The sequence below is a fragment of the Meleagris gallopavo genome, chromosome 3 (genome assembly GCF_905368555.1).
Source record: "Meleagris gallopavo chromosome 3, MGAL_WU_HG_1.1, whole genome shotgun sequence".
NCBI classification, from domain to species: Eukaryota; Metazoa; Chordata; class Aves; order Galliformes; family Phasianidae; genus Meleagris; species Meleagris gallopavo.
The window spans coordinates 30,464,410-30,484,454 of record NC_139406.1 but is presented as its reverse complement, the minus strand read 5'-3'; the positions used below and the strand labels follow the sequence as shown (position 1 = coordinate 30,484,454).

The 20,045-nt window shown below is 37.9% G+C and overlaps 1 protein-coding gene across 7 annotated transcripts in view; it reads left to right on the top strand.

Annotated features, from left to right (window-relative positions):
- EPB41L4B (erythrocyte membrane protein band 4.1 like 4B) overlaps window positions 1-20,045 on the top strand; it is a 168,171-nt gene that overhangs the window by 55,806 nt on the left and 92,320 nt on the right. For all 7 annotated transcript variants that reach the window (XM_085220536.1, XM_085220535.1, XM_085220539.1 and 4 more), the window contains 4 exons: window positions 9,624-9,666; window positions 11,797-11,875; window positions 15,084-15,128; window positions 15,879-15,931. In XM_085220536.1, the coding sequence (XP_085076662.1) occupies window positions 9,624-9,666; window positions 11,797-11,875; window positions 15,084-15,128; window positions 15,879-15,931 (220 nt within the window). The remainder of the gene's footprint in view (window positions 1-9,623; window positions 9,667-11,796; window positions 11,876-15,083; window positions 15,129-15,878; window positions 15,932-20,045) is intronic.

Genomic DNA, 20,045 nt, shown 5'->3' with positions numbered 1-20,045 from the left:
GACCCTCTCCAACAGCTCCCTGTCTTTCTTGTACTGTACATATATTGCACTCTGCAGACAGCTGTGCCATGTTGGATGTATGTGCACATGCAGTGAATGTATTGGACACATTGAGAAGTGCTGGATTTATGAAGCGGGCAACATGACTTTTGTGCAAAGTCAGCCTAGCAGGTGCTGGTGGCTATGATAGGGGTCAGAGTTTCCTAAAGAGGTGAGAGGCAGGACTGTCCTGCAGTGAGTTGTCCTGATAAGCTGCATTTTTGTCTGACTTCTTAATATTGACCAGTTCCTGAATAGGGTTTTGATTTATTTACAATGAAAACTAAGAAGGCAGTGGTGAGAGAAAATGGAGAAGAGTGGTTTTTGTGAAAGCAGTATTCCAAGTAAGAAAATAGAAGGAATGTGAAACAGCAAGAACTACATAGCCCTCAACATCCATCATTCACTACAACCATCAACAATATATTGGAATCTCTCTGACCAGGACATTGAAATTTTCATCTGTATGGAAGGTGCCCTTGTGTCCCGCCCGGTTTCTGAAAAGGTCAGGATCACGTATGCTTTACCACATAGTTTTCCAACACTGCAGTGTAAAGTAATCAGGACAACAAAAAATAGTATCTTAATGCTTTTTTCCATACACTATAAACTAGACTCATGGATGTTTCAGTACCTATTGGCTCAGAGCCCTGCTATATCTGAATTTTCTTTTAAGGGTTTATTGTCATTCAAATCAGGAGGTTTTAATCCAGCTGCTTGCTTTTGATAGTACTACTACTACTTTTTCTTAATTGTGTGAAGGATGTGGAAAAAAGAACAACTTAAACTAGTCAATTAACCTCATATTGTGTTATCTGGGAGTCTTTTTCCTTATGCACTGAATAATACTGTAACTATGAGTGCTTGCTAAGCAGAAAAAGAGAATAGGGAAAAGCCTTACCATTTGATACACTGATATTGAGAGAAAGGGACTGGTAAATACTTTAGTAATGCAAAAGATTTCCTTTTCTGCTTCTGGCAGAAACATCTCATTTTCCCTTAAGTAAGTCCCCTTAAATAAACTGTCAAATTAATCTGTGACTGCTTCCCCTCCCCAAATCTCCTATTTCTCTGGATTATGTGCTCTTTGGGATTGTGGTTGTTGCAAGCTGTGTGTGTATGGATTGTAGCCCAGAGTAATGGATACAGAGCACAGCTGGAGAGTATCAAGAGCTGTGCAGGTAACAGTATCGTATGTACTGTACTTGGTGCATTGACAACTAATAGTGACAATGATATGAATGCCAGCTCAGTAACTGTTCAAAAGTGGCTTGACTGACTTTATAGAAATGCTTAACATTTAAAGAACAACTACTACTAGCTGCAGCTGTCCAAGCCTGTACTGCAGTCCGTGAACATTTTACGACAGACTCTGAAACGTTAAGAATTCCAATGTTGAGTTTTCCAGCAGCCTTCACTATTTCAGAAGAGCTGGAGACCATTTCCCCAGTATAGACTTGAGAAGCGGCCATGCAGGATGGGCGGTCATGACTGCCTATTAGTGATGCTTCTCTACCTCTCATTAGATGTGTAGAAGTCAAATGTTCAATCTGTCGAGGACTGAATAATTTTGCTGTTTTTGCTCGTGTATGATTGCAACAGAAGTTGAAGTAGTTTCCTTTGTTTTCTCTTACAGATTTAGTCAGGATTGTTGCCTGTTTGTTACAAATTGTTTCAGTTTATTTTTGTAGAGTGCAAGAAGTGTTTGGGGACAGGCTTCAGAATTGAAGGTGATTTTGTTTTTATTACTGGAGTTGATGTGGAGTGGCATAGCTTTCTTAATTTTTATAATAAATCTAATGAAAACTATGCTACACTGGACAATGTATTTATATAACTTTGGGGTTCTTTTTTTTTTATTTCTGGTGCACAAAATTTCACCATCAAGAGGAAAAATCTTGCACATGCAGTTGTTTTGTGTGATAGTGATTATCAATCTTGACATTCAGTTATGTTCTGTTTCTCTTACTTCAAGTCTGCAAAGCAAAATCTTGCTTGGACTAAAGCAGATTGATTATCATATACATATGAATTAGGATAGGATAATGGTCTTGAAGGATGCTCCCGTGACTCTCCATTATTCACGTGAAGTTTATCTGGATTGCAGATAAACCATGTCATGTATCAAGATACTTCTGAGATGGTTCTGTACAGCGTCCAAGTAGGATACTCTGGGTTTTTGTGAATGCCACTGCTTGGTTGTATTGAATTCCAGCATTCCAGAAATTGTGCTTGGACTTTTTCAGTTCTGTCAGCCTCACTATTCACTGTGATAATTAAAGCATTACCATGGCAGGTTTTGAAATTCATGTGAGATTATTTTTGTTGAGTTTCAGCTCATATATATATATATATCTTCAAGTAACTTATGTACAGTGTGACCCTAAATGTGTTTTGAAATGGGCATGTGCAGGGTCTCTATGGCAGCCTTTTCTTATTAGAGGATTACAGGTTAGTCTGTAGCTGTTAATCTAACTGCTGATTTGGCAGTTCATTTGAACTAAAAGTTACCACATATGTTCTGAAAATAAGATAAATGTTTTGCACAACCACACTCACCTTCAACACTTAAACTTGTTCTCATCCTATAGTTCTATGACCAGGAAAATGCTGCCTTCTGACTTTAGAAAAACCCTGAGAAAATACTTGCTCTGCATCTGAGTGTCAACATGCTGTGCTTAGAAAACAAGACTCCTGGAACAGGAAGTAATCTCATCACATTTTTTCTGCTCTAGCCAAGCATGAAATGTAGACATCTGTATTGCCTTTGTGATAAACATAATCATTAGATTTGTGAGTTTTTCTGACAATGATTTAGTAGAGCACTTTTTCAGACTGGTATTGCAGATTGCTGAGGTACTATGGACTATTTCTCAGGACTTCACAGAAGTGAACTAGGAGGGGGAAGAAAGTAATACTACTGGCAGCAAGTTTGAATTAACTGTACAAGAGTCATCTCCTCCATGGGAACATTTTTAAGAGCTTGCTTTGAGAGAGACGGAAATTTTTCTGGCAATCTGCAAGAATTTTTCTTAGAACACAGGAATAGAAACCCTTTTCCTTCCAAACGTAGCTTGTACTTAACTGTTTTCTTAGTTTATCTTACCTCTGTAACATTATTACTAACAGCAGCTGTTGCACCATTTTTGTTTTTTAATTCAGAGGAAAGTTGCCTCTGTGGTATTCATGATCCAGAAACATGGAGATTGTTTTCATCCAGTATCATAATCTACACTTATTGAGCCATTACTAATTCCTCTAACTCAAAAAATTTTGTTTCAGTTCAAGATTTTTCCACAGAGAACATAATAGTACAGAAAAGTCTTGTGTGCCTTTACCACTTATGGAACCTTGCAAGTATATAAGTTTAAAACAAAAACAAAAAAAACCTCTGTTAGAGAAATAATCCCCCCGCCAGTTCACGAGTTTACCAAACAAACTGGAAATGTTAGGAGGAGGGATAAGTAAGGATGATTACAGTATTCATTAAACAATAGCCTAGAAAAATCTTAAACTATTTTCCCATACCAGTAGAAGATCTCACAGCAAAATAACTCTGATTTTTTTTTTTGTACTTCAGCTGTATTCAGTGAAATGGGGAATTGCAATACAGTGAGATATAAATAACTCTCCTTCCACTCCTAGATTTCTTTTGTTGCAGGAACAAAGACCATATTTGTACTGAAACAGCACACATCAGGTGGCAAAGGATACCAGGAAGAGGAAACTAGGCCTGTTAACTACAGAATAGTGCTGTCTCTCCGTTTCCAGCTCTGAGGTGTTCCCTCAAGTCTCCCACTGTCAAGCTTACTAGCAGAATGTCTCTCTTCTCTAGATTCAAGAACAAACCACACCACTTCTGCGGCATCGTGGCTCCTCATTTGGAGGAAAAGCTCTCCTGTCTGGTTGGAAGAATCATTAGCAGCTTCTGACTGATAGCCTTAAGGCGTGTTTGCAAGGAGAAGCTCATTTCCCTTTTAAGAGACCCACTAGAATGTCCGCAGCCACAAGGCACTTGTTAGTTAGACTGTGCTTAACATTAGTTTTCAAGTTGAAGCTGGTGATTGTGTGAACATGGGTCCAGGTGTTATAGGAGAGACGCCACCTTCCCACGTGGTTGTGGGTGTCCATTCAGGTATGTGGAGGCAGGACAGCTGACCCTCAAAGATCCAAGGTGATGGGAGAAACATTTGCATGTGTTTGGTCCAAGCAGCTACTCAGAACCGGCCTAGTTGGATCCAGTTGCTCAGGACCTTCTTTCTTCCTAGTATGCTCAGTGTCATAGGGCATAAAAGCTTGTCTTCTGGTGGGCCTGCTACAGGGAAGGTTTGTTTTTTGTAGGACCTGGAAGGTTGCAGGGGCTGAAGGCCCCTTTCCTGGGAATGATTCCTTGCTGTGTTTTGCTAGGCAGAAAAGCTACCTTGCATTCTACCATGTACCCTGGATTCTGTCAGCCCCTTATCTCAAGAGTCTTGTGTTGTAGGCTTGGTTCTCACTGAGGAGCACATGTAGTCCTTTGAATCTGCTCACTCAAGGAATGGGCTTACTTGGTGGCACACTGGGCACACTGCCCAGGCTAGGCTTCTCTTTCAGGGGCTTCTCTTCTCTGTCATGCACCACCATGTGTTGCTTTTCCCCTTACAGCCACAGGACTTTTTCTACAGAACTGCTCCTCAGTCAGTCCCAATGTTGCATGCACATCCAGTCTTCTCCACTATGGGCACTTGCTGCTGTAATTATCTGTTTTGATCTCATAGAATCCTCATTAAAATAATTTCTTTAGCCACTTGAGGTCCCCGACTGTAAAACTGTACACTGCCTGCATAGCAGCTCTGTGATTTGGATTCATCAATAGTCCTATTGAGGTGCATTCAGCCACATTATGTAGATTACTAGTAAATATATTAAGCTTTGTTGACTGTACTGTTCATTAAATCTTGTATTCAGAAAGTTCAAAAAGTTGTACTTCAGCAATTTATTTGAAAACTGTTTTGCTCTGTGTCTACATTTTTCAATTGCAGCATAACTTTCTAGGATGGGTCAGAGAAGTTCATACGGATTCATAAGGAACAATCTTTTCATTGAAAAGAAAGAGCTTGAAACTCTTGGGAGCAGGTAGTGTTTCTAACTACGTGCTTGAGTAGTCCCTGGTTTTCTGTGCAACTTCAGTTCTGGTCCGTTTCTGTCACTACCACAGTATTTAAAAGGTGAAGAAGAAAAGAGAAAAAAAAAAAAGTTAATTCTCTTTTGTAACTTTTCATGCTAATGATGTATAGACGAAGTCCAAAACTGTGGTTAATTGGGTAGGGTTTTCATTGGACTTTTTTTTTCCCTTTTTTTTTGTTGTTGTTTTAGGGAGGAGGATGATTCCTTCCTCCCGTATGTTAGGGTTTTTCCTGCTCTGCTTTAGAAAGCCACATGGCTAATGGCAGACAAATAGGTTTTAGGGGCCTAAGAAATCAGATAGCAGAAAGATATGGGAAGAATAATTAAATTCTGATTTAAAAGTTGCCAGCTTTTATATAGAATGCCTTCTTTTCTGAAGTTGAGCATTTAACACTGTTTTGGATTCTTCTCCCCTGCTATTCCTTCAATAACTGCTTGAGAAAGCATTTAATCAATACTTTTACATTGCAAATAAGACTTCCAATGAGAATGAGCTTTCTGCTTCTGAAAGTTAGGTATATAAATAAGGAAAAGCAGTCTATTTAAGGTGTTCTTCATGCATTTTAAACTAGCAAGGCAAGCTAGCCAAAAAAAAGGGTCAAACCCAATTTTTTTCCTTTACAGGTCACCTTTGAGGGCTGTATAGATCAAGACCAGGACTTTTCATTCTTTTATGAAGCAAGTGGGGAGCCAGTGGAATTTGGAAAGCACAGGTGTGTGATGGGTTTGTGTCAACTTGTGGTACCCCCCTTCTAGTCATCTGTTAGCAGTCATTGTGGTCCTCATGCAGACTGCTTCAGTAACTACAGATTATCTGCTATATCTTGACACAAATACATCTTTGCCTTCCTGTGTGACAACTAGATTTTGAGAAGGATATTGATTGCTACCACTGAAGAAGTGTTAAGGTATTCCTCATCTTCAGGTAGATGAGGTGTGTGATTAACAGGATAATGTGCTAAGTCCGTGCTTCCACTTTTTTAATAGACAGTGTTTTGTTGTTTTTTTTTAAACAGGCTTTTTAAAATTTTTGTTTTGTTTTAATGTGGAACTGGATGGTATATATCTTTCATTTCTGTGGTTGCCTGACAGAAATTACGAATCCTTTTTTAAAAATTCAACCTGTTAATCCCAACCAGTGACTGCTGTTTTACATTAATTAATGCAACAGGAAACATTATTCATTTGACAATAGGAAAAAAAAAATAATAATTATTCTGAAATTAACCAGGAATAGAAGGAGGTAATCGAGCAATTTAAGTTCTAGCTTACCCATCAAAATGAAGAATCACAGAATCTTTACCTGCAGCCTGACAGGCTTTTTTTTTTTTCTGGCTTTTTTCCTTTGCTGTGGGCAAAAGTAGCTTAGAAGCTATCTTTCTGATGTAAAACAGTCTTAAATCTGTTAAACTTTTTCCTTCTCCTTGTTCTGCACTGATGCTCTAGAGTTTAGTCTGGATATGGGAATGTAGCATTGTACTGTTGAAATGTACACTGTGACATCCAAAGTTATGACTCTTTGGGTTTGCATCCTGAAATAATGTGCAGTTCTTTAGCCAGAGCAGTTGCTTAGGCAGAGGCATAGTCATTAGGTTCTGAGAGAATAGAAGTTCCCTCTATTTTCATTCATTTCCTACTTGACTTCACCCTTTTCACTTTCAGGTTCAGAAGTCAACAAGCAGCAGGTAGTCAAGTTCAAACCTTTTTGGCTGTAGCTAGAATGCCACGCAATCTTCAACTCACTATTTGGAGGTTTCCTTCTGGTTCATTAAGAAGTGTTTTTGAAAACACTTGCTACAGCTTGGAAGGTATTCAAGACTTCGGACCTCTCAACTGTACTGTTTGTAGCCTCACAGGACAATGCTTGGTTTTCTCAACACACATACTGTGTTCTGATTATAACTATCTAGGCAGTTTATGTGAAAGGGAGTAATAGGATGACACCACTTGAGCTTAGAGGACACCTAGAGAGCTGGCATGATTTCCAGTGTGAAGAAATTATCTGTATCTGAAACATTGGAATTTGGTCTGGTTTTGACAGAAGTAGCACAAAATATTTGACTTAAATTGGCATTAGTTCACAAGTCTGCATGAGTGCTGCTGGGTCTAAGAACTCTAGGCCACAAGTACTACCAGTCCATGTCCAACCACTATATTTTTACTTTGAGACCCGTGTGGTGGCCCTTTCACAGCCATGTTGTGCCATTTGGGATGGGGATAAGTCTTTCTTCGGGAGATCAGCTTAATGCATGTTGTGTTTTATCTCCTGGATAAGCTGTCTGGCTGCTTGGGTATGGAGAATAGCCTCCTAGCTAGGTTACATCTCCTTTAATGGTGTGAATGAGTAATTTCTGAAGTCTTGTTAGTTATTTTTCGGCCTTTAAAGTATTTACATTTATGATTCAGAACTTGTTGGTATTTGAGTTTTAGTATACTTATAGCACCACATTCCAAGATTGGGACTATCATATTAACTGATATTTCATTGGATATTATGAGGAGGCATCAGAGGATTTTTGTCTGTAGGACAGATGTTTTTTCATATTTGTTTTATTAATGTTGAAGATAAGGCTTTCTTCTAATGGAATCGGGATATACTAGCTTTGTCACTAATTCATCTGTAGCCAAATGAATAATGTGGTGAGACAATTTTGCAGTTAGGTATTTGAAAAGTAAGAATTTACTCTGCCCTGGAGGTGTGAAAGACTTCTACAATTTCCTGTGAAATTTTACTTTTTTTTAACATTGATCATTTTTCCTTATGAGAAATTTGAAATTTCATGAAACTTATGTGAACTGTTGTAGTTTCTGGTGTAATTCTTCATAAGACAGCAAAGTAGAGACAAAATAAATTCCTTGCAACCATAAAGAATATCTAGTCATTTCTCAGATTGCAAGGACAAAATTCTTTGACAGCTTCACTTACGGAGGTTTAGCAGGTCTCATGTAAATAAAAGCATCTTTAGAATAGTTGTTCCATTTCTATTTCTCTCTTTTTTTTTTTTTCTTAACATTCATTTAACTTAGAGGTCTTAAACTGGCAAACTTTTGAGCTATACTCATCCACTTTGCTAAATGAATTTTTGCCTTGGATTTAGGACATAATAAATACATACCAATACTGTCATCACAGAGTGATAAAATCCTTAGAGATGGAAGGGACCTTTAAAGGTCATCTGATCCTGCCACGAACAGGGACATCACAGCTAGATGAGGTTGCCCAGGACCTGATCTAGCCTCACCTTGAAAGTCTCCAGGGATGGGGCATCTACCACATCTCTGGGCAACCTGTGCCAGCGCCTCACCACCCTCACTGTAAAAGACGTTTCCTTAGATCCAACCTAAATGTACTCTCTGAGCTTGAAGCTATCTCCTCTTGTTCTATCACCACAGATTCTGCTAAAGAGTCTGTCCTCTTCTTTCCTCTAGATCACCTTATTTATTATTTAGATTATCTAATAAATAGGTAGGTATTTAGCTGTAGGAGAGTGATATAATGAAACAATAAGTTTATATAATCACTCAGAGATTCTCCTTTTCCTGAAAGTGCAAGTGCTTCTACAGGGAGAAAGGAAAGTGGTTTTGGTTTTGCTTTGTTTTTTTTTTTTTCTGCCAAAATTTTGTTCATTGGTACCTACTTTATTATTTTGAAATAAATAGGTGCATATAAAAAAAGAGCACTTCACATAAGTCTGGATACTCTTTTATTACCTTATGGTAGGAGGATGTAGGTGGTGTTGCTTCAGCTCAAACTGTAGCTTTAGGACTTTGTGCAGCCACAGATAAAGATTTAAACTAAATTTATACTTTATGGCTACTTGTTGGAGGTGCAGCTTACGCTGATAAGAGTGCATGAACTTTTCTGCGAAGCATACTTTTTTTGTCATCGTAGTTGCATCTGTTCAAGAACACTGGAATGATACGTACATCATATTTTCCGAAGTGCTTTAGTGAGTTTAAGTTGGGAGTTCATTCTTGTCTTGAAAAACTTGACCATGGAGCCGTGGAAGGCCAAACAGTACAGGATCTGGAGGGTTCCCATGAGATAAAGGAGTTGAAAGAAGAATGAAAGCCAGGATTTTGGCCTGGGGACACTCCATGTGATGTTTCAACCTGAGGGTGAAAGTTGGTTTTCCTTCCATACTGCTTTCTTGAGATTTGGGATTTTAAATTTTCTCCTTTGAAAGAGTGAAACTTCCCTGGCAGTACTGATGCCTATAGCAGGCTTTCTTTCTTGGAAAAAGATGCTTGATGACTGGTGAATGTGCAGATAAACATGGTGGCAAATGTGAAAAGCGGAGCAAATAAGCATGGCAATTTTACATTTTAAGAGATATTTTGCTTTAATGAGTTTAATGTAATAACAAAATCTTGACATGGAGCTGCTTTAAATCTGGATTTTTTTTTTCTTTTTTTAGCATTGGTTGGACCATTCTAAATTCATTAAGAAACAGATAAAAAGTAAGTACCATGTCTCTGCCTATTTTGTTATTTCCTTAAGAGTTTGGAGTTTTTAACACAATTGTGTAAATATGACCTTTAACAGATTGAATATTTCTTAGAAGATAGATTTAATTTAATGGCTAATTGGCTGGCTATATCACAGATGTCAAAATGCAAGTTCACGTATAAGGAATAGATCAGTCTTCTGTACCCTCATTAAATATGTCCTGTTTGTTTGAGGCAGAGTAGGTTGCCAGGTAATTTCAGTCTGCTCTGTGAAAGCAGGTTGCCTGGACACAGATCTCATTTTCTGTTACTGCATGTGAACCAAAACAGGCTTTGTGATTTATTTTTTGTACATTTTATTAAAACTAGCAGAAAAACATGGAGTTTTTTCAAAGGGAGTTTTGAGTGGAAGGGTTGAGTTTGGGTTTCCTCATTGAGTTTTCTGTGGATATTTGCTAAGGTGGGCAAGTTGCTCCTGCAGCTCTAATAATTTGGTTGCAGGTTTGGGCATAGTACAGGGCAGTAGTAACCTGTTTTGTTAATACACTCTTGTGGACAACAGCCATAGGCCAACTGATAATACTGCTTCCATGAAATTAAGATATGGTGTTTTTCAAGGAAGTTGTGGGGTTTTGTAAATGGGTAAACAGTCTTGATTGCTTCGGTGATGCTTCACCTTTCTCTCTAACAAGCATCAAAATAAGCAGAATGTTTCTGAAACTCATGAAGCTTTTCTTCAAAGGCCTTTAAAAGAGTTTGCTTTCATTCCACACTGGGGTGTCAATCTGCTAGAATATATTGTAAAGATACTTGCGATGGGTAATTTTTTTGTTGGTTGGCCTTCTCTTGCCTGTTCATAGCATTGCAAACAGCTTTATCTTAAGTGGAAAGTGATTTCCAGGTGTACTTCCTGTAATTTTTTTGTACTTTTCCTGATCTTTCTTTAAATGTTAGAGAATTGTAGATTTTCCACACCACAGTTAAGGTGCAGTTTTGTCTGTGCATAATCTTGAAAGTGCCTGTATTAAAAGCAGATTCTCTAAACCCTGCTCTGAGGAACTCCTGGAGAGTAAAGCAACTTGATGAGTGTTGTAAAGATCTGTCTCGCAACAGAATACATTTCATTACCTTTCATTCAGTGGGTGCTTTGTGAAGAGTTCCACTTTCAGGACAGATGTTACTTAGTGCTCTTTTTTGCCCCCTGACAGTGGGCAGGTAAGAGTCATTATCCTGCTGATGTTGATCTACCAGTGGTGCCCAATTGTCAGCATGGTGTACTGTAACCTATGTCTTCTTGGAACTATCCTTGGAGACAAAATCAAAGCTTCAATTATCAGAGTTTTTGCATCAAGTCTTTTACAAAAATAAATCACTAACAGGCACATATATGCCATGTTGATGTAGTGCTACTAGAAAACTAGGTGAAAAATAGTCATTTTTCCAGCACTTAAGATACTTGCAGACTGTTGTCCTACCAGAGGAGGCTTAGGCAGACAAGAATGCATTGGGCAGTCTCATATTACTAGGGTAACATTTTATTATTTACATCTACACAGAAAATCAGACCTAGTGTCTGCCTCTTCTGGCACTAGAAAATGATGATGCTTGCATCTTCACTTCATGTAATTTCCTAGCTTTCTGTGTTTCTTAGGGTTCTGTGTGTTTCAGAGTCATCTTCAGCACTTTTCAGCTCATTTCTTTTAGTTTTTCTCATTCACTTGTATCCATTTAATGAAAGCTGATCTATTAGATTTGTTTTTTAATTGTTTGTATCTTGTAGCAAGAAGCATGGCTCTCTCCCTCTCTTTCCCCCCTGTTTGTCCCACCCCTCAGCAGCAGAAGTGTATCTGAAATTTACCTCTGAACAAAAATGTGTTTCCTAAATGTATTGGTTTTTTTTGTTAAGTAATGATTAAGGTATCTTAAGGTGTGGTAGGCATCTACGTTTCTGTAATTAGTATTGCATGACTTTCAAAATTTTATCACGTGAAATACTTGGTTCTCTTCTCTGAAGAATTTAAAAGCATACTTCATTTTGGGTTTCTTTGGTTGTGGGGTGGTGGTGGTTGTTCAGCGTTAGCAAAACTTCAGTAGCGTAAACTTTTGGTGTTTTTTCTCCTTTTAAAATCTCTGCATATACAGTTGGACCTCCGTACACACTGCATTTTCGAATTAAATACTATTCATCAGAACCGAACAACCTTCATGAGGAGTTTACAAGGTAGGTTCTATGCATGGTTAAATGAGTGACTGGCAGAAGGGTAAATTAGATATCTAAAATACATGGGAGTCCTTTAAGGCAGCGATTTGAGCTTTCTTACCAAGAGTGGTCATTTTGTCTGACTTCCTAGCTGTTTTCCTGCTATCAGAGAGGTGTCTTCTTTTTTTTTATTTGCTGCCAAAATACATCTGAGGACCCCTCCAAGTATCTTAGCCTGTAAAAGATGCGGTAGCAAGTCTGAAGTTAGTAAAGAAAAGTGGAATAGATGACTTGAATTGGCTGGTTGAATCTCTTTCACTTTCCCACAGATTCTCTGTGGGGCAGAAGGTATATAAAGTCTATATTGTGTAAAGATTTCTTAAAATAGGTGGCGATCTTTTGTATTGATCTCATGTGCTGTTTTCTGGGCCATGAGAGTTATCCTTTACTTGGTTCATAGCATTCTGGGGTGATCTCTGAAAATTGGGAAAGGCACAGCTGGAGAGAGGGTTTTGTAGCTCATTTCTTTGTCGTGTTTGTATGGTAATCATCTTTCTTAATGTTCCTTTATAATCTTTAATTCTTTTTCTCACTCTGGGAGCACTTTCAATAGCTTATACTTTTCTTGGCAAAAATCAACATCATTACAATCAGACTAAGATGTTTAAAGATTGTTGATTGTTTAGTTCATGTGCCTATGATGTTTATGTGAAACTCAGGTCTACAGGCCTACATCCACCATCTCCTTTCCTGTCTGCTCTGTCGACCATGTTTTTTTTTTTTCTGCAGTCTCAAACAAGAAGATCAAAGAGCTAATCATCATCACCACCTTATTATGAGACTGCAATGGAGGCCCTAATATCCATTATCAATTTAGTGCAGCAGTGTTAATCCAATAGAAGGGAGTATTCATATACATTACATAATTAATTTATAGTACTCCCTGCCAGTCACATAATTGAGTATAAGATCTTTGTTCAAAAACCAAGATGACTTTTGGGCCTCTCTAATGAGAAAATGCAGTTAAATTAGTAGGAATAATATGTATTTTCTGAAAATTGATATGTCTTCATATATCAGGGTACATCTGACAAGTATTAAATTTCCCCTGTGGTCAAATTATCCCATTACTGTCTACCACAAGATTTCTTTTATAATCCTCTGAAGCATATGATCCTAGTCACTGTGAGATGTGGGTTTCAGAGCTATGTGATCACTGCTGTGATCAAGTAGGACATTTCCTCTGCAAGTATTAATCTCTGCTGCTCTGTGATCTAATTATTGCTGAAAGTTGTAGCATTTCTGAAGACTGTTTTAATTAGACCAGCACTTCAATTAGCTAAATTTTCAGTGCTATGATTTTTTTTTTTTAATTATAAATTTGACAGAAAACTATAGAGAAACTGTGGAAGAAAAATGAAAATGAGTTGAAAATTGATTTTACTGTTCATTTATATTGGGGAAAAAGTAATTTTGGGTGCTGGTTTTCGTAATTATTATTATTATTTTTTAAGAATCTTTATGTTGGTTGGATCATATTTTCCATGTACCATGTGGAGTAAAAAGTAAAGATTAACAACTGTATACTCAGAATTATTCCAAGCCAGAGTAAGAGGAGGAGGAAAAATGTTCTTTACCAGTAATCATGAAATGGCCTGGTTGGGGAGGGAGAGGAATTGTTGGAGATTCCTTGTGCAGACTGGTTTTTCGATAGGCTCCAGTTCCTAGTGAAGCTGTAAACATCACATTCTTATAATTAGTACAGTAATGGAGAAGTGTTGAAACCCTTCACCCACTCTGTCCTTTTCTGATTTGAAAACACAACTGAAGCCCAGTGCATTTTGGAAGACATCTGCTGTCACTTTATGGGACCTTGATTAAGTTAAGGTAGAAAAACAACAGAAGAACGTGTCTGTACATGTGTTTTGTGGAGAATTTTTAAGGTATTTTGCTGATTTGGAATATCAATAGTTGAAATGCAAATGCTTGTCTGTTGGCATGCAGAGAAGAAGCGAAAGTAAGCCATCCCCAGCAGTGCAGAACTGCAGCGCTGTATAGGCAAGCTGGCAGTGAGAGAACTACTGCTCAGATTTTTATTCCAAATTAGATGAGTTCATAGGATCGCAAATCATCAGGGAAAAAAATAAAAGCAGGAAATATACTTGTCTGTCTTTAATCTATGTGTGCACGTATCCAGATTTGATTGGCAAGTCAGATAATTAGCCAAGTATGTGAATTAGAGGTCTGACATGGAACTAATGTGGATAAGTCTCACTTTACATCAAGAAGTATTTTTAATCTTACTTTTCAGTTTTATCCTCCTTCCTGATTCCAGCTACTCGTTCTTCATCACGTTCACAGCACATCTCCTGTGATGCAAAGCACATTGTCTTTCTAGCATCTTTTGTGAAGATAGGTTTGCATCTGCTTGGTTGACTGTCAGCAGCGCTTCGTGCTCTCTTCTCTTGATTCACTTGTCATGGCAAGCTCCACCCCTCAGTTTCCAGTGCAGTGCAGAGCCTGCTTGTGCCATCCTGTCCTGTACAGAGTTCTTGCATGGCCTGAAGCACTTCTGCATGCCTCATACCTAAGCTCTGAGTAGCTGTGAAACATGAAGCACGCCTAGAGCTGAAGATTAACAGGAGCTTAAAATACTGCTGTTCGCAGGCTGTAAATACCTACTTATAATATAAATAAATGTGTGGGCTCTGTGGAATTCATGTTACTCTTAATCAGAACTTTTCTAGTATTTAAAGTGAAAGTGCAATCTGAACTTTTCCTTTTGCTCTGCTTGAACTTCTTCCAGGTTCTGTATCTCTTACTGAGGAGGTAGCCCTGAAAGTCTTGCCTTTGTGTCCCGTAGTTTAGAGTTTGCCTGAATTGGGCAAGACCTAATTCAGAAAAATGTCAGTGTGTTGATAACTTTTAGATAGCCCTGTTGTGTGCTCAGAGTGGGGCAGTGTTTCATTGCTACCTAAACAGAGTTGCCTTGAATAGTGTACTGGATGCAAGCAGTAGGTGAAGAATGGTTCCTACTTTCTGATTATGGTGAAAGTTAGGGGAGCTTTGAAGGTGGTAAGGTACACCTAAGTGACCTCAAAGACCCTTTTCATTTAAGAAGAAATAAATGAAAGTGTCGTGACTATTTAGTGAGTTGGGATATTTTTCCTGACTTTGGTGCTGGAAAGACTGCACTAGGATTTTGACTTTCTGTGTTTTTATTTGTCAGGTACCTGTTTGTATTACAGCTCCGACAAGACATTCTTTCAGGGAAGTAAGTACCTCTCTGCTCTTGCAGCTGTAATTTGAAATATTTATCTCTTAGTGAACCTTTAATCTCTTGGTGATTTGAATTTTTTCTTTAACTGTTTGATCTTTCTCGTTCTTCGTGGTATTCTTGCACAGGTTGTAAACAAGGTGTGGAGTTCCATGTGCATTTCCTCCTTTAGAATACAGAAATATATGACATGTGCATTATGACTATAATACTGAAAAATAAAATGGGTAAAAACCTTTTAGGGATTGACCAGAAATATATGAAGAGGACAAAGCCTGTCCTGATTTCTGTGTCTTTAGCTTGCCATATTTTTCAGTCTGACAGGTAACAAGAGGAAGAAAAGTGCAAGAGAAGTGCAACACTCCTTGTGCAAGAGAAGTCTTCAAAAATTTTTTTGTATGCTTACAGTCTCACCCTGGCCAATAAATTCATATCTGATCTGTATTGTTTTTAATTAAAAAATAATAAAAACAACATGGTTGCCTTTTATTAGTTCAAGCTTTCTTTATGATTGATCATATAATGTGTTTCGTCTTATTGAGAATGTACTAAATGAGGGAATAGTCATATGCAAGTAAAATTAATCTTTAGATTATTTATATCACTAGTAGTTTGTGGTTTAAGTGATCTAGTGAAAGTTAATGTGTTCAATTCATCTCTGAGTACCTTTTAGTAGCAAGAAGTCACGGAGAATAAAAATACATTATTTTTATAGCTTGTTTTTTTTTTGTTTCTTTTGTTTTTAAGACTGAAATGCCCTTATGAAACGGCTGTTGAACTAGCAGCTCTATGTCTTCAAGGTATGCAGTCTTTTCTAAGTGATTTGTCTTAACATATTTTAAAACACTCACTTGCTGGTTTTCTTTTCAGTCTTTGTTACTAATGAGTTTTCATTGACAATATTTTGATGGCGTTCCTTTACTTGAGGAGAATAATTTAGGGGATCTCTTTCGGTTCATATCTTCTGAGCTCTATTAGCCAAGGTTGGCACATCCTGGGGAAGTAGCCTCGAAGGCATGAGCAAAGATTTCATGGAAACTTGGTGAGCAGGGAGTTAGAAACTCAAATAGTTTCCTAGCGGTGGAGAAGGTGTGGTGTGTGCACAGTGTTGTTACCTGTTCAGCCTGAAGAGAAGCTGGCCTGTCAGCATACGCTTTATGGTATGCTGGTCCTTGCGGGTCTAGACTTGAACATGGGCTTCCTATTGCCTGACCAATACTTAAGACAAGTCCTCTGCAGTATGTGGAACAGGAGATGGTTATAGCACAAGGGAGGGAATGGCACATACTGAAGAAGAGAGAATATTGTGTAAGGGTAAGAACTAAAATTACTTCTGTGACAGAAGCAAGGGCTACAAGATTTTTTTCCTACAATAGTGAAACACATTTTTACAAATACTGTTTCTGGTTGTTTGTTATGCAGATAGGAAACTTGCATAATGAAGCTCAGAATTAATTTTTTTTCTAAAATCAAGAATTAATTTTTTTTCTAAAATCAAGAATTCATTTTTTTTCTAAAATCAAGTGTTGTGATCTGGATCGTTCTAGGCGTATAAGCAGCAAAATGCATTGAAGTGAAAAATACTGTTCTTGTTCTGCTGGTGGCTGGCAATGACATTTGGAATTCTGAGGCAGAGCCTCTTAGTTTCATACAGCAATAAAGATAACTCACTGGTTCTAGACGGACTCAACAGTTAAAACTGGGAATTCATTTCCAGACAGCAACAGGTGTAAATCTTACTCCAGAGGCTTATGTCTTGGTTTCCATTTGCACCTGTCTGGGACAGCTCTGATTGTTAGTTGTGCAAAGAACCACTGCAGCCAAACTCTGAGTTTTTAAGACGGAGAAAATCTGGCAGCCCGTATTTGATTCACTGCTTCCATTTTCATGGATAAAAACAATGGTAACCACTCCCCTGGTCTAAGCAAGGAGAACCAAGCAAAGAATAAATAGCTTGATGCCTCAACATTTTCAATAGTAATTAACACCTGTGATTATTATGTAAATGTATTAAAGAGCCATTAATCATCTATTTGTGTAATATAGGTATTTATAATGTCTCTAATTAGGTATCAAAACTAATACTTCTTGACGCTGTTTGTGGGAACATACCTAAATTTTGTTGATGTTTTTATACATTTCTGCTGTTTGTTTTCCACTATTTCAACATCATTGCAATGCATTTCTCTGAAAATATTTTAGCTATTGCAACAAATTTATTTTCTCTGCTGGCATATGTTATAATTAACATTTCTGTGTAACATTTATTACATTTTTATCAATATTGGAAGCTTTTAACTAAGCAGAATAGCTTAAAGAAATGTCAAGTGATTATTCTGTCCTCCTAGGTTACCCTTACCATAAAAAATCTTATCTTCTCCTTAGTGTGGCTTTCCTTAAATTGAGGAAAAAGCTAACAAGCTATTTAGAAATAGGAGCCCTAAACTCTCTGAAAGAAAGGCTTTTTCTCTTTATGGGACAGCTTTGAACTTCGTTATGTTTTCTTCATAGAGGAGATCGTTCTGTTACTTTAGTTCTTTCTTTGTCTCAAACAACAGTTTCGTAGGTTGCTATTTTGTATGAACCATCTTTCAAACATAAATTGTTTTGTTGCCTGTCCTGTGAAGGAATTTTCTAGAAGACAATGTCAGTTTGCAGTATGGCATAATTTGTAAAGCAGATTCATACTCACACGCTTCACTTAATCACAGAATCACCAGGGTTGGAAAAGACCTTCAAGATCATCCAGTCCAACCATCCACCTATCACCAATAGTACTCACTAAACCATGTCACTCAACACAAAATCCAAACGTTCCTTGAACAGCTCCAGGGTCAGTGACTCCACCACCTCCCTGGGCAGCCCATTCCAGGGCTATATATGATTATCCACATAGCAATTATAATCAAAGAAACTTGAATCATCATTGGTACAATAAGTTTCTAACTACCTCATTAGTCACGAATGGTGTTTGTATTTAAGCACATCTACTTGAGAAAGTACTAAATAAACTCCAAGGAGAACATTTTCTCACACCTCCAGTTTTTAATTTAAAATTGAAAGACTCCCAGTTCCCCCAGCATTAGCTCATATGGCAGGCTTTCCAATTCTTCGATATCTTAGTCGTTGTTCTTTGGATCTTCTCTAGCCTGTCCGTATGTTTTTTTGTATAGTGGGGGCAAAAATGGAACACAGTGTTCTAGGTGTGGCCTGATAAATGTTGAGTAGAGCTTGGTAATCACTCCCTTATCTCTGCTGGTGATGCAACCCAAAATCTTGTTGACTTTATTTACTATATCAGCATACTGTTCACTCACTGAATTTATCATCCACCAGGACCTCCAGAGCCAGACAGGCTTTTGCTAGCTAGTTTTTGTTATGTTGTTTGTTTGTTTGTTTGGTTGGTTCCCCTGAAGTCTTCCTTACTGATGTGTTTATTGTAGTTCCCCTCTGACATTCTGGAGACTGGCCTGTCAGTATTTCTTAGCAACAATTGTTAAATAGGCTTCTAACTTAGATAAAACAGTACCAGAACAGAGGTATCTATGTTGAAGATGTACAGCTAAGAATATTGTAGCTACCATAGAAGAATACTGTTGAAGAAAAAAAAATAAAATAAAATTCTGCAAGACAGTAGTTAATGGATTGCATTTTGAAAGTAACTTATTATGTTTTAATATAACCTGCTTGGCATCTTTGAAGACTGAGAGTGAATTAATGATTTATGAATCTTGATTATGAATTTTTGCAGCAGTTATGTGTAAAACTGCCCTGAAGCAACAAAACTGTTTCCTTCAAAGGCTTTCATTTTCCTCTATCTTTTTTCTTGTAGTAGTAACAGTAAAGAGACACTGACTTCCAAAGCATTGGTTTGGAATCACAACACATGTCAAGTGACACGGTATTTACAAGGCTGAGGGAGTTGGGCTTGTTCAGCCTGGAAAAGAGAAGGCTGTGGGGTGACCTCACTGCAGCCTTTCAATACCTAAAGGGAGCCTATAAAAAGGTGGGGAGTCAACTCTTTGAAAGGGTAGATAACTGCAGGACAAGGGGAAATGGTTTTAAGTTGAGAGAAGATTTAGCTTGGATGTCAGGGGAAAGTTCTTTACTATGAGAGTGGTGAGGTGCTGGAACAGGCTGCCCAAAGAGGTGGTGGATGCCCTGTCCCCAGAGATGTTCAAGACCAGATTGGCTGGGGCCCTGGGCAGCCTGGTGTAGTATTAAATGGGGAGGTTGGTGACCTTCCCTGTAGTGGGGTGGTTGGAGCTTCATGGTCCTTGAGGTCCCTTCCAACTCTGGCCGTTTTGTGATTCTGTGATTCCATGCTGAAAAATGCATTCTGTTGATGTTTGTGTCTCAGACCTGGAGCAGTGACATTGCAGCCTCTTTACGTACCTTATAGGTTTTAGGAGCAAAACTTAGCACTTGCATCTCCTGCTGAGCTCAGTAGAGTTTACAAGTGTGGAGGTCCTAGAAAAAATTGTAGCAGTTCCTAAATAAGTTAACAGGAAGTGATACTTCAGTTATGTTGATGCTTCACCATTTCTTTCCTTAAAAATAGCTTAATCTGAATATTACACTGTCATGATGATTTAAAGCAAACAGACAAAAACTGGTTTCTTGAGACTAGATATTATCATACCATTTGGACTCCTGCAGTAATGTAATGTAACAAAGCAAGCTATAGAATGTCTTGGAATTAAAAGTATGACCTCATTAGACTTGGGAAAAGACTTCAAAGTAACTTCCTCTGAAATACTAGTGTATTGATATTTTGATTTTAAGAGAAACTTAATTTCCTTTAAGTACTTCAAAATCCAAATAAGTGGCTGCAGCTCTTAAATGTTAGGAAGTGTTTTGATTTTGAGATGGTTTTTTGTTTGCTTTTAACTTATAACATCAGCAGAAGCATGT